General features: G+C 32.4%; 1 protein-coding gene across 3 annotated transcripts in view; it reads left to right on the top strand.

The window, feature by feature from the left end:
• Nucleotides 1–13074, top strand: part of CSMD3 (CUB and Sushi multiple domains 3) — a 1326016-nt gene that overhangs the window by 1279452 nt on the left and 33490 nt on the right. For all 3 annotated transcript variants that reach the window (XM_061122845.1, XM_061122846.1, XM_061122847.1), the window contains 3 exons: nt 1468–1641; nt 6868–7041; nt 8697–8770. In XM_061122845.1, the coding sequence (XP_060978828.1) occupies nt 1468–1641; nt 6868–7041; nt 8697–8770 (422 nt within the window). The remainder of the gene's footprint in view (nt 1–1467; nt 1642–6867; nt 7042–8696; nt 8771–13074) is intronic.

A 13074-nucleotide genomic window follows, 5' to 3' on the forward strand; every position in this document is an offset into this window, starting at 1 on the left:
AACTGTAATACAGCAAAACTATGTTCTGGGACTTTCCTGGCAGACTAGTGGTTAAGGTTCTGCTCTTCCAATGCAGAGGCACAGGTTCAATCCCTAATCAGGGAACTAAGACCCCACATACCAACATGGCACTGCCAAAAAAATATATATCATGTCCTGTGATACATAATCACCATCATCATTTATGTGGATCAATGAGTATTTAATAAAGAATATAGTAGTAGTGAAATAGAACTTTAATTTGGTGATCCACCTGGTTATTCAAGGATGGGAGAAAAAACTTCTATAATTTGAAAATAATCAGCCTGAATTATAGAACTCTACTTGTTCTTAAAAGGTAAAACTGTTTCTTTGAAGAATGCAATCTAGAAGTAATATTTTAGTCAATACAGGTATAGGCTTACTACTTTATGCTATTTGTTTTCCATTGAAACTATTTCTATAAGCTTTTTGCTGATTTTTTGATTACTTGTAAAATACTATACATTCAGTGTCAGACAATATGTATTGTTTTATAATAATACTGATTTTTAGTCATTGAGATTTCTCATTAAGGTACATCTCTAAATACCTATGAATTGTCAGTTTAATGTCTCCCTGACATAATCTAGCACTAAAAGAATAATTCCAATGCATGTCTTTTTTTCTTGACTACACAATTTCCTAATCAGATCATGATAAATATACAGTTTGTATATGAAAATATATGAACAGACATTTTATATTTTACAAATTATTTCATACATTATTGATTTTGATAATGACAATATTATATAACTCTAAAAATTATCTATATATGTTGCTAGTCATCAAAATAAAATCATTCCTCATTTTTAGATTTTATAATTGGTGGCCCTCTTTTTCCTTTCATCTCTGTCTCCTTATCCAACCTATCTTTTCTCAAAGACATCTTAATTTTAAAAATGAATGATTAAAAATTTTATAATGCATTTAGAGCCCTACAGTAAGATTTAGCATATGAATCTAAGTGGTTAATAGGACTAATTTAGATATTTTAATGAGATACATGATCTGTGTTTCAAAAATGTCACAGATTTACTCCCAGGTTCCTTGCTGCAGTGTGACTCTGTAGATAGCCAAACACAGCTCTTCAGTCTGTCTAAAGGTTGCTGGAAATAATTTTATATAAAACTAATAATTTATCAGTTGCAGTATACTAGATAGGAGGTCACCCTCTTTTTCCTTTCTTTCAATGTCAGGAAGCTTGTTATTTTGTAAGACAATCTCTGAGAACCAGTAGACATTATGTTGCCAAGAAGTAATCTCATCCTAGAGGAATTAATTCCAGGGATGTTTCAGGAATACTACCAGGAGAATAAAACATGTCACACCATATTGTCCTCCAAAAGGTTAAATTAGCACATATGCTTCTTCTAATGATATTTATTTCTGTTAACGCCAGGATATTTCAACAGCTGTGTCTAATCATTTTTAATGTAATTGCAGCTGTTACCTGCCCAACTCCTCCCCAGATCTCTAATGGAAGGTTGGAAGGAACAAATTTTGACTGGGGCTTTAGTATTAGCTACATCTGTTCTCCAGGCTATGAACTGTCCTTCCCTGCTGTTTTGACCTGTGTAGGGAATGGTACCTGGAGTGGGGAAGTACCACAATGCTTACGTAAGTATAATTTCCATACTAAAAATTATATTTTTCCACTTTCACTCTCTTAGAGCTACTTTACTGAGATTACAACTGTTATATATTTTTTTCCAGATTTTGCTAGAACAAAAATGAGATTGTTAAGCTCTTTCCCATGCATAATTAAAATTCAGTTAAAAACAGTATTTACCAATGTAGCTATTTTTTATGTAATCCAACCTTTATATTCCTTCTGTTCTGACTAAATTTTAGGCCAAACTGCTTTGTGTGCAAAACACTGTACATTTTACTTATCTTGTTTTTGGGTGATGTCCTCTACTCAGGTTTGTGTTCCTTGAAGGCAAACATTCTTGTTTCATTCACTTTCGTACCTTAATATGTACTGTAATACTTGGCAGATATTAAACTTAGAAGGCTATGGTAATTAAAACATTATGGCATTGGGCCTGGTATAGAAAGTAAACCAGTGTCAGAGAATAGAGAGTATAAACCATATATTGATATTTAATGCATTATGGGACAAATCAGTAGGGGAAGAATGGACATTTCAATTAATGCAATAAGGTAGTTCATTTATATATACACACAGACAGTCTTTGTCTTACACTAAATAACAAATCAATGTCAAATTCATTAGAGAATTAAATATAAAATTTTAAAGATTATAAGACTACCTAAATGACCTTGGAGTAAGAAAGGATCTCTTAAAATGAAATGTAAGAGCTCTACCTGTAAATGAAAAGTGGAAAAAGTAAACTACATTTAAAATTTCTCATTTCAAAAGGCCAATCATAAACAAGATAGTTTATTTGAAGAGCTTACTGTTAAGTGATTGCAAATACTAGGCAGGGAATACCACCATTGGCTGGCCCATCAGATCATTCGTATCACATTTGCTGCAGAAAGTATACTAACCAGTTTTCTTTAGCATGAGAGATAAAACTAGTGTACTTCAGCAGTTGTGATCTATTAGACTGAAATTTATGCAACATCTAAATTCTGATTCATGCTAACCATCATCTAAGAATAGACCAATGTGTTCTAAGTGAGACTATAGTAGTAACTATTCAATAGCTACTTCAGAATAGATAGATACAAGAGAATATTACAGAATTGAGTTTATGGTAAAGTTTGTTTGGTATGAGTGAAAAAATCTTAAGCTTCTCAACATAATATTTTATTTTGGGATCTATTAAAACACAAATACTAATAAAATACCATAGACATTTAAATTGTAATAGATATCCAAATATAATAAGGCTCACTTTGACTCAGTTGCTTTACATACATATAGCAGAACTCCTGGGTAGGTATGTTTAGTTATGACGTTTTAATAGATAATGACACCTGAGTTCAGAGAAAGAGGTCAAATTGTACAGACCCTGGGTCACTCTGCCACTTAGGGACCAGCTGCTCTATTTCATGGCTTAAGGTCTTTAATGTAAACATCCTATCTGATCTTCCTAGGTTTTTCTATTATGTATCTTCCTAGGATGTTCTGTTGTGTGTGTTTGTTTATATTTGGCATATCAAAGATCTTTTTGCATTCTTAAATGGGGGCCAAATGATGGATCCTTTTAAACTTAGAGAGACTAACAAATTATTAAATATGAAGTGCTCTCATTGTAAATAACTGTTTTGTTGGTTCCTATTAAACAAAAGTCAAAGTAACCTAAGAACTATTTTTTTTTATGATGATATTTAATATTTTATTTTATTTTTTTATTATTATTATTATTTTTTCCAGTGGGTTTTGTCATACATTGATATGAATCAGCCATGGATTTACATGTATTCCCAATCCCGATCCCCCCTCCCACCTCCCTCTCCACCCGATTCCTCTGGGTCTTCCCAGTGCACCAGGCCGGAGCACTTGTCTCGTGCATCCCACCTGGGCTGGTGATCTGTTTCACCATAGATAGTATACATGCTGTTCTTTTGAAATATCCCACCCTCACATTCTCCCACAGAGTTCAAAAGTCTGTTCTGTATTTCTGTGTCTCTTTTTCTGTTCTGCATATAGGGTTATCGTTATCACCTTTCTAAATTCCATATACATGTGTCAATATGCTGTAATGTTCTTTATCTTTCTGGCTTACTTCACTCTGTATAAGGGGCTCCAGCTTCATCCATCTCATTAGGACTGGTTCAAATGAATTCTTTTTAATGGCTGAGTAATATTCCATGGTGTATATGTGCCACAGCTTCCTTATCCATTCATCTGCTGATGGGCATCTAGGTTGCTTCCATGTCCTGGCTATTATAAACAGTGCTGCGATGAACATTGGGGTGCACGTGTCTCTTTCAGATCTGGTTTCCTCAGTGTGTATGCCCAGAAGTGGGATTGCTGGGTCATATGGCAGTTCTATTTCCAGTTTTTGAAGAAATCTCCACACTGTTTTCCATAGCGGCTGTACTAGTTTGCATTCCCACCAACAGTGTAAGAGGGTTCCCTTTTCTGCACACCCTCTCCAGCATTTATTGCTTGTAGACTTTTGGATAGCAGCCATCCTGACTGGCGTGTAATGGTACCTCATTGTGGTTTTGATTTGCATTTCTCTAATAATGAGTGATGTTGAGCATCTTTTCATGTGTTTGTTAGCCATCTGTATGTCTTCTTTGGAGAAATGTCTGTTTAGTTCTTTGGCCCATTTTTTGATTGGGTCATTTATTTTTCTGGAATTGAGCTGCAGGAGTTGCTTGTATATTTTGAGAAGGCCTCAAGGAAGCTTCCGAAACCATTTTCTCTTTCAAAATAGTTCTTAGGAATTGAGCTGCAGGAGTTGCTTGTATATTTTGAGAAGGCCTCAAGGAAGCTTCCGAAACCATTTTCTCTTTCAAAATAGTTCTTAGGAATTGAGCTGCAGGAGTTGCTTGTATATTTTTGAGATTAATCCTTTGTCTGTTTCTTCATTTGCTATTATTTTCTCCCAGCCCTCAGATTGGGAACTATAAGTAAGGTGAAAAGACAGCCCTCAGATTGGGAGAAAATAATAGCAAATGAAGAAACAGACAAAGGATTAATCTCAAAAATATACAAGCAACTCCTGAAGCTCAATTCCTAAGAACTATTTTGAAAGAGAAAATGGTTTCGGAAGCTTCCTTGAGGCCTTCTCAATGGGCCTTACAAATGCTAATAAGAGCAATTAAGAATATCAACAGAAAACTTGGAGAAAAACAAGAAAGGCCTATATATCATTTCAATGAGGTTAAAAAAAAAAGTTAAAAAGATTTTACCACAAATAAATTAAAAAAATAAAAAACTCTTTGGGTGATTATTTAGAATGGGATAAATAAAATAGACATTTATATAATTAAAACAAGATTTGATATTACTGCAGTACCTAAAGTTGACTTTCCAGGTGGCTTAGACTGTAAAGAATCTGCCTACCAATGCAGGAAACCCAGGTTCAACCCTTGGTTCAGAAAGATCCCCTGGAGAAGAGAATGGCAACCCACTCCAGTATTCTTGCTTGGAGAATCCCATGGACAGAGGAGCCAAGCAGGCTACAGTCCATGTGGTCACAAAGAGCTGGACATGACCGAGTGACTTCAAGGTCTATTACTAGTAAATGGCAGAGTACGAATTCCAATTCAGAGAAGGTTGGCTTAAGAGACAATTCTCCTATCCATTGAAGAGTCACATTCACTCATTTTAGGTATTTAATGAAGAGGAAAATCTTTTCTCTTTATTTCTGTTCAAGCTATGCCTTTTTATCCTAAAGTTTGTATCAATGTAAACTGAAGCCTTTTGAAAATAAACCCTGTGTCTTAAGTTTCTATCCAAACACCGATAGTTATTTGGTTTAGTACATGAAAATATAAAGATAGAAAATAGATGGAATGATATGGGGTATGTGAGGGGAAGATTGAGAAGTTTATGTGGTTACATTTCTCCTCCTTGTTTTTTGTTGAATGACTCAGCAGAAATATAAATGAGAAACACTTGAGAAGTAAGTTATAAAATAATTACAAAATAACTGATAGAAATGAAATTTTTAAACACAGTTAAAATCATAAATTACATGTTATTTATTTTTTTATTACAATTTTAAAATTGAAAATATGCTATATGTGCTTTGCCTGGATATCTATTGGCTCTGAAGTCATCTAATCTCATCCTGTACTACACTTCAGCTCCAGACTCAATGGCCTTGTTCTTCCTCTAGCATGCTAGATTCGACCCAGCACAGGGCTTTGACAATGCTGTTTCCATCTGTAATGTTCTGTCTTGAGATATGAATGGAGTGATTTTTTTTTTTCCTCCAAAACTTTTCTCAGTGAGAGACAGCCTAGCTACCTTATTAAAATCTACTACTACCCTTCACCATCTATCACATCCACAATACAGTCCCGGTCTCCTTCCCCCACACTCTTTTTCCCCATGGGACTTATTATCTTCCCACATGCTATCATTTTTGCTTATTTATGTTTACTGTTTGCTTTCTTCACAAAAGCATAAACTTCACAAGTGCAGGAACCTTAGTCTGTTTATCAATCAGTGCAAGCACCTAAAGTTACTTAGAATAGTGTCTGTTTTTAGTACTTTAAAAATGTGTTTTGAATGGAGTCATCTAATCAATTTGCTTAGAACTACTGTCAAGTTTATCTCTTCAATGGCTGCAGAATGTTGAGATTGTTTTTGCATGAATTTGGATTCTAATGACCTTCTTTTCTCTTTAAAAAACACTCACACCCATCCCACCACCCACCACCACCACCACCACCACACAGGCACTATATTGTGAAGAGGGAGACAGCAGGATACTAGGATACGTGACCCAGGTGTTCGACAGAGCACATATCTATGAAACAAGTACCTGCATCTTTTATATACATTGAAAAATACGGAGCCATCTGCAGGGTACATCCTAGACTATTATGGGTTGTTTGTTTCTGAGAGCTATTTGTGAGTCACATCCTTTTCAAGAATACACTCCAATTTTGTAGCCTATGTGTACAAATATGTGGTTTGATTCTGGTCAAAATAAAATTTTAAAAAATCTATAACTGTTATGCTGGTCTATTAGGTGGAAAAAATTTAAAAAAAAAATAATATTATGCCGAGTTGAATATTAAGCATTTATTCATGTAGACAAAAGCTAAAAGTATTTTCAATGGGATAGATTAACATGGATTCCATGTCACTTTAGTGCAGTATTCCAATTATTTTTACTACTTTTCTAAACCGTTAACTCTGATCAATTTAAATCATTGTACAATTGTCTCTCTTTTCACTTACAGCAAAATTTTGTGGTGATCCTGGTATACCTGCCCAAGGAAAAAGAGACGGCAAAAGCTTTATATACCAGTCAGAGGTTTCATTCAGCTGCAATTCTCCTTTCATATTAGTGGGATCTAGCACCAGAATATGTCAAGCAGATGGCACTTGGAGTGGTTCATCACCTCACTGCATAGGTAATATTAATGAAAGATGGACAGTGCTCAGTAATTTTTGAATTAATAGCTAGTAATGACATTTAATGATTTACTTTATCCTATAAATTATAGTTGGCTAAATGTGAAAAACAAAAATGTAAAATATAGAAGCCATTGTAAGGCACTGAAAATTAATATTATTAAACATTTATTACTTTAGTACTTTTGAAATAGTTTTCCTGTTTACCAATAAAATGAAAAAGAAAAAAGCTTCCATATTAATATCATGAAGTACTAACATTTGTATCAGTTCAGTTCAGTTGCTCAGTCGTGGCCGACTTTTTGCAGTTAATAAAACACACTCAGATGAAATTAAACTTGCTTCAAAAATATTACAAAGGTATATTGATTTCAAATGGTTCTAAGTACATTGCTCTAATCCTAATTTTTTGTGTTTTTGTTTTCTTATTTTTTTCATTCAAATATAATTGATGTACAAAATTATATAAGTTACAGGTGTTTAGTATAGTGATTCACAATTTTTAAAGGTTATACTCATGTGAAGTTATAAAATATTAGCTCTATTTCCCATGTTATACAATGTATCTTCTTAGTTTATTTCATGCATAATATTTGCACCTCTTAATTCCCTACACTTCTTTTGCCCCTCCCTCCTTCCCTCTTTCCACTGGTAACCACTAGATTGTCTTCTATATCTGTGAGTTTGCTTTTTTTTGTTATATTTACTGTTATTTATTTTTTTTAGATTCCACATATAAGTGATATACAGCATTTCTTTCTCTGATTTATTTCACTCAGCATAATACCCTCCAACTCAATCCATGTTGCTACAAATGGCAAATTTTCATTCATATATATGTATATCACATCTTATTTATCCATTCATCTGTTGGTTGCTTCCATATCTTGGCAAGTGTAAATAATGCTGCTGTGAACATCTTTTCAAATTAGTGCTTTAGTTTGTGGGGTGTATATACCCAGGATTGAAATTGCTGAGTCACAGGGTAGTTTTATTTTTAGTTTTTTGAGAAACCTTCATCACTCTTTTCAACAGCAGCTGTACCAATTTATATCCAAACCAATAGTGTATTAGGGTTCCTTTTTCTCCTAAAATTAAATTTCACGTTGAGTAAACTTATGAAAAATTCTGTCATACAAGCTGGCCAACTCAGAGGCTATCAGCCCTACCATTTTTATGCTTGACTGTCTTACAGGTATCAGTAAAACTGCAAATAACTAAGTCTTGTTTCTGAAAAATAAATTATTTCTTAAAGGGACTATTACCCTACTTGAGATTAATTCTTAGAAAAGTCCCTAAGCAAATGTTTCATGCATGTGGTCCTCTTTCATAGCCTTCATTTTCCTTTAACTGTTTATTACCAGAGTTAATTGGATGTCAAATGCTTTTATATTAGAAGGGTTCAAAGTTCATGGACTGCATAATTTGTGTAAATTGCAGTATACCTGAATTTTTGGCTTTAAGATTAGCAAGTTTCTGTTCATGGAGATATTTATTAAATTTTTTTGTTTATTATTCCCAGGACCATTTCATGAAATACTAGGTCTCTTAAAATTATTTTATATAGGATAAATATACATTTAAATAAACCTATATGTTTTAAAGGAATATTACACTTTTTTTTTTAAGAAAAAGAATATTTTCTTTGTTTTAGAACCCACCCGTACGTCATGTGACAACCCAGGAGTGCCACGTCATGGATCTCAGAACAATACATTTGGATTTCAAGTAGGTACTTTATTATTATTTTTTCATGTTTTATTGAGATATAACTGATATATATTACTATATAAATTTAGAGTGGACAGCACAATGATGTGACATATATATTGGGAATGATTATTGCAGTTATATTAGTTGGCATCCATTTCTCATACAGATACAATTAAAAAGGCAAAAAGAAAAAAATTCCTTGTGATGATTATTAGGACCTATTCTCTTAAGAACTTTCCTATATATAATACAACAGTGTTATGTATATTCATCATTATTGTATATTACATATTTAGTACTTATTGCTCGTATAACTAGAAGTTTGTACCTTTTGATTACCTTCCTTCAATTCTCCGTGCCCCACCCCCACCTACTATTCTGGTAACCACAGATTTGATCTCTTTTTATGCGAGTTTAGATTTATATTGTTGTCGTTTATATTTTTAGATTCCACATGTAAGTGATATCATATTGTATTTGCCTTTTTCTTGCCTAAGTTATTTGTCAAGTGTGTACTTTAAATAAATGTTTTCATTTAATATAAAACTAGATCAAAAGGCTTATTTGATTCAGTGCACAAATCCTGTTAATGCTAGTAGAAAAAGAGTCATGCTTATATCTGCATTCATAAACACATTTTTAAAAAGGTAACAGCCAAAAAAAGAGTGGAAATAATAGGAAATTAGAAGAAATATATGCCTCAAGATATAGCCTGACTAACCATGAGTATAAAGTAAGAGAAAAATTGGAGAAACCTGTGAGCGTAGAAAAATCTATAAGCACTAACTTGTAGGTAAGACAAATATTAAGTGAGAGAGTAAATGAGTAAAATCTACAGGAAATATGGAGACAGTGAGGAAAGGTGTAGATCAAAGAGGTTTAAGGAGAAACTTCTGAGTCAGACTTACCAAATATATAAAAATGTGGTTATTCAGTAAGGCAATAAGACTAAAAGATTTTTTTCTTATAATATATATATATATATATATATATATATAAAATACTAAAATAATTTTAAACATTATTGTTGATGTGGAATATTTCTGAAAAAATAATTTTACCATAACCTATTATTCCACAACACATAGTACTTTAACATGCCCAATCATATGTGGCTGACATTCTTTTTCTCTCTTATTCCAGTTTAGATTTTGTGTAGAGATTCAGGAAGATTTTCATTATAGGGGCCATAGGGGAGCCAAAGTGCATACTGATTCCTAAAGAAAATAGCCAATTTACACGCTACCCAATTGTCCTGTGTCACAGGGTTTTCTAAATTGTGCTATTTTCTGTGAAATTCAGTGTGAACCTGAGGAACATCTATTTCTAAAGGAAGTGCTCATCAAAGGTGCCATATTTCTGTTGCTAAAAATAGTTCTCATTTATCTACAGTTCAGGCACAGTATGAACATTGATTTGATAGCTTTTCCAGTTCTTCCTATTTGCCTCAGGCCTGTCTAGGTAATACAAAAGTGTTAAGAAGTGTCTTGGTCTCTATTGTGTTGGTGTTTTCATAAAACTTTAGATTCATATCTCCATAAAATGTTTTATCAACTAATTGAGATCTTGAAAAATAAGCAACTAGCTAAACAGCATTAACCCTCATCATATAAGCCAATAAACTGAAACAAAACAAAGTAAGTCAGTGGCAGTATTTTTACAGAATACAGAATTTCGGTGTTAGTATCTATACACTAAATCAGATGACTTTCTAAAGAATCTGTGTCCTTTTTTAGTAAATGCCCTTTGAAATAATGGAAATGAATAGAATTGAATTTAGAATAGTCACTCATTGAAATAAATAAAATCATTCACTCTGCATTTTAAGATTTCTATTATAGTCACTGAAAAATGTTATCACAAAGTTAAACTATTATTTAGATATTAAACATATATTAGATCATTATATTCTATCTAGATAAATATGAATAGGCTAGATTTAAGATGTGTTAAAAGCTAATATGTATAATTATATTGATCTCTATTAAAATTAGAAATGAAATAATAAGTATGTTAAATTATGGATGTCAACTTTCTTACACATTTATAGCAGATATATGTGTATGTCTGTATATATACTTATTATATATATTTATATGTAAATTATGTTTACTAAACCTATGTAGAGCTAACAGAATAAAAAATGTTATGTAATTCTAACATATCAATTTAGAGAGATCTGGGTGAGACTCATCAAGCCTAAAATCCAGGAACGGGGCAACAGTACTAAGTCTCTTCCATTACTCTGCATTTATGTACTTCATTTTCTTTCTCTGTGGATTGGCCGTATGGCAAAAGGTATATCATTTCTATAAATAGATCTCAGTCACATGCAGCAAGATCATCTCGATCTCAGTTTCAAAGATCCAGAGAAAGAATCAAAATGTTCCAACTTTTGTATCTATCTCTGGTCTGATCAAGTGACCAGTAGTGAGTTAAATAAAATCATAGCTGTGGTTAGCCCACTTCTGGGAGGGACAGGAGAAAAGGGAAAGTTATGAATTGCAGAAGCACTCTGCATTTCTTAATTTTATTTTTAATATGTTTATTTGTTCATTCTTTTCTATGAAGATTTATGTAGTAGATTTTTTGACATTTATATAATTATTAAAATATAAGAATATATGTCCTATTCTTAGGACAAATACTCTAGTATTGGAAAAAAAAAAGTATTCAAAGTAATCTCTCTTTTTAGCTAAAATATTGTCACTTGGAACAATTTTAGCTAGTAAGGAAAGTTACTGTCAAAATGATTGATGCAAAGTCCAGATTAATTATGGAGGAAATGCCAAACACAAATATTTTGCTAACTGCTTATTACTCTAAATTGAGCTCTGGTGTTTAGAAGGCACATTATATTGACTTAGGACTTGTTATATAAAAGTATTATAAATATTTTATTTTGACTTTTAGATATTTAATTCTAAGTTATTTAACACTTGGATATTTAACCCTATCAAAATATCCTTGATGAAAATCTCTGTCTTGACTACAGAGACTAAAAAGCATCCATGATTGAGGAGTAGGGGGACAGAAATAATCAACTAAAGACAACATGATCAACTGTTTGTGATCGTCCAGGATTGGATATAAAGTAATGCTAGAAGTGGATAAAAAGATAAAGGCAAGCCATATTGAAGAACTTTGAATTTTTGGTGGTTTTTTGCTTTGGGGTTTTTTTTGGGCCATGCCTTGCAGCATGTGGAATAGTTCCCTGATCAGGGATGGAACCCGGACTTTTGGCAGTGAGAGTGAGGAGTCCTAACCACTGGACCACCAGAGAGCTCCCTGCATCTCTATAGAGAAATATAGGTTCTGTTGAGTTGCCTCTGAAATTTGCCTTTCTTACATTTGGTTACTTTATGTGATGATCCCTACAAAATATGTGGAAGTATGATTTTTGGATTAAATGACTTTTCCAAAATTAAAAAAAAACAGCTGTAGCAATTATATATGAATTTCAGTTTGTAATTGAAATAAGTACATAAGTACTTTGAATGTTAACATGGTGTTTTCTTACATTAAATGGTGAATATCATAACATGAATTTTAAAGCAAAAAAATAAAATTAAACATTTAAAATTAAGACATTCTGATTATTTTTAATAAAAATTCATAAAACACCTTAATTCAGTTTTTCTCAGGGCCCAAAATTGATGCTCAGTCATTGAAAATCCCTTGCATCTTAAGCATGTGTGTTATCCATTTGTTTCTATGACCTTGCCTTTCTACTTCAATTTTGTTAATTTTAACTTATCAAAATTTTATTAGAAGCTGCCTCAATTTTCCTTGGGCAAAATGTTTAATATAACTATAAAAATACTAATAAACACCAATATACAACATTTAAAAGAGGGAATAAAGAGTTAAAGATGATAAGTCATACTTACTAGTTAGATATATCTTATAATTTTTAATGCATTTGCAAACAGCATACTAAAATGAGACAAATTAAAGAAAATTGGAAAATTTTGTGATGCTACTTATTTTTCTACAAATATTCCAATTATTTATGTCAGAAATTATTTATAGTCAGAAGAGAATTTACATGGCAAGTTGGAAAAGGATGCATAGATAATGTAAAATATACAATTAAGTGGATTGATCACTGGCAAAATTATTAATTAATTCAGTAATATTTAGAAAACATTTTATAATATGTCTAGAGCATTTTGAAATATTTAGATTTTTTTTTTTGGCTGGCTGCACTGTGGCTTGCCAGATCCTAATTCCCCACCCAGGGATCAATCCCATGTGATCTACACTAAGTATGGAATAATAACCAGTGGACCTCCAGGGAAGTCTCTAGAGAATATTCT

This window comes from Dama dama, chromosome 21 (assembly GCF_033118175.1).
Source record: "Dama dama isolate Ldn47 chromosome 21, ASM3311817v1, whole genome shotgun sequence".
Classification (NCBI taxonomy): domain Eukaryota; kingdom Metazoa; phylum Chordata; class Mammalia; order Artiodactyla; family Cervidae; genus Dama; species Dama dama.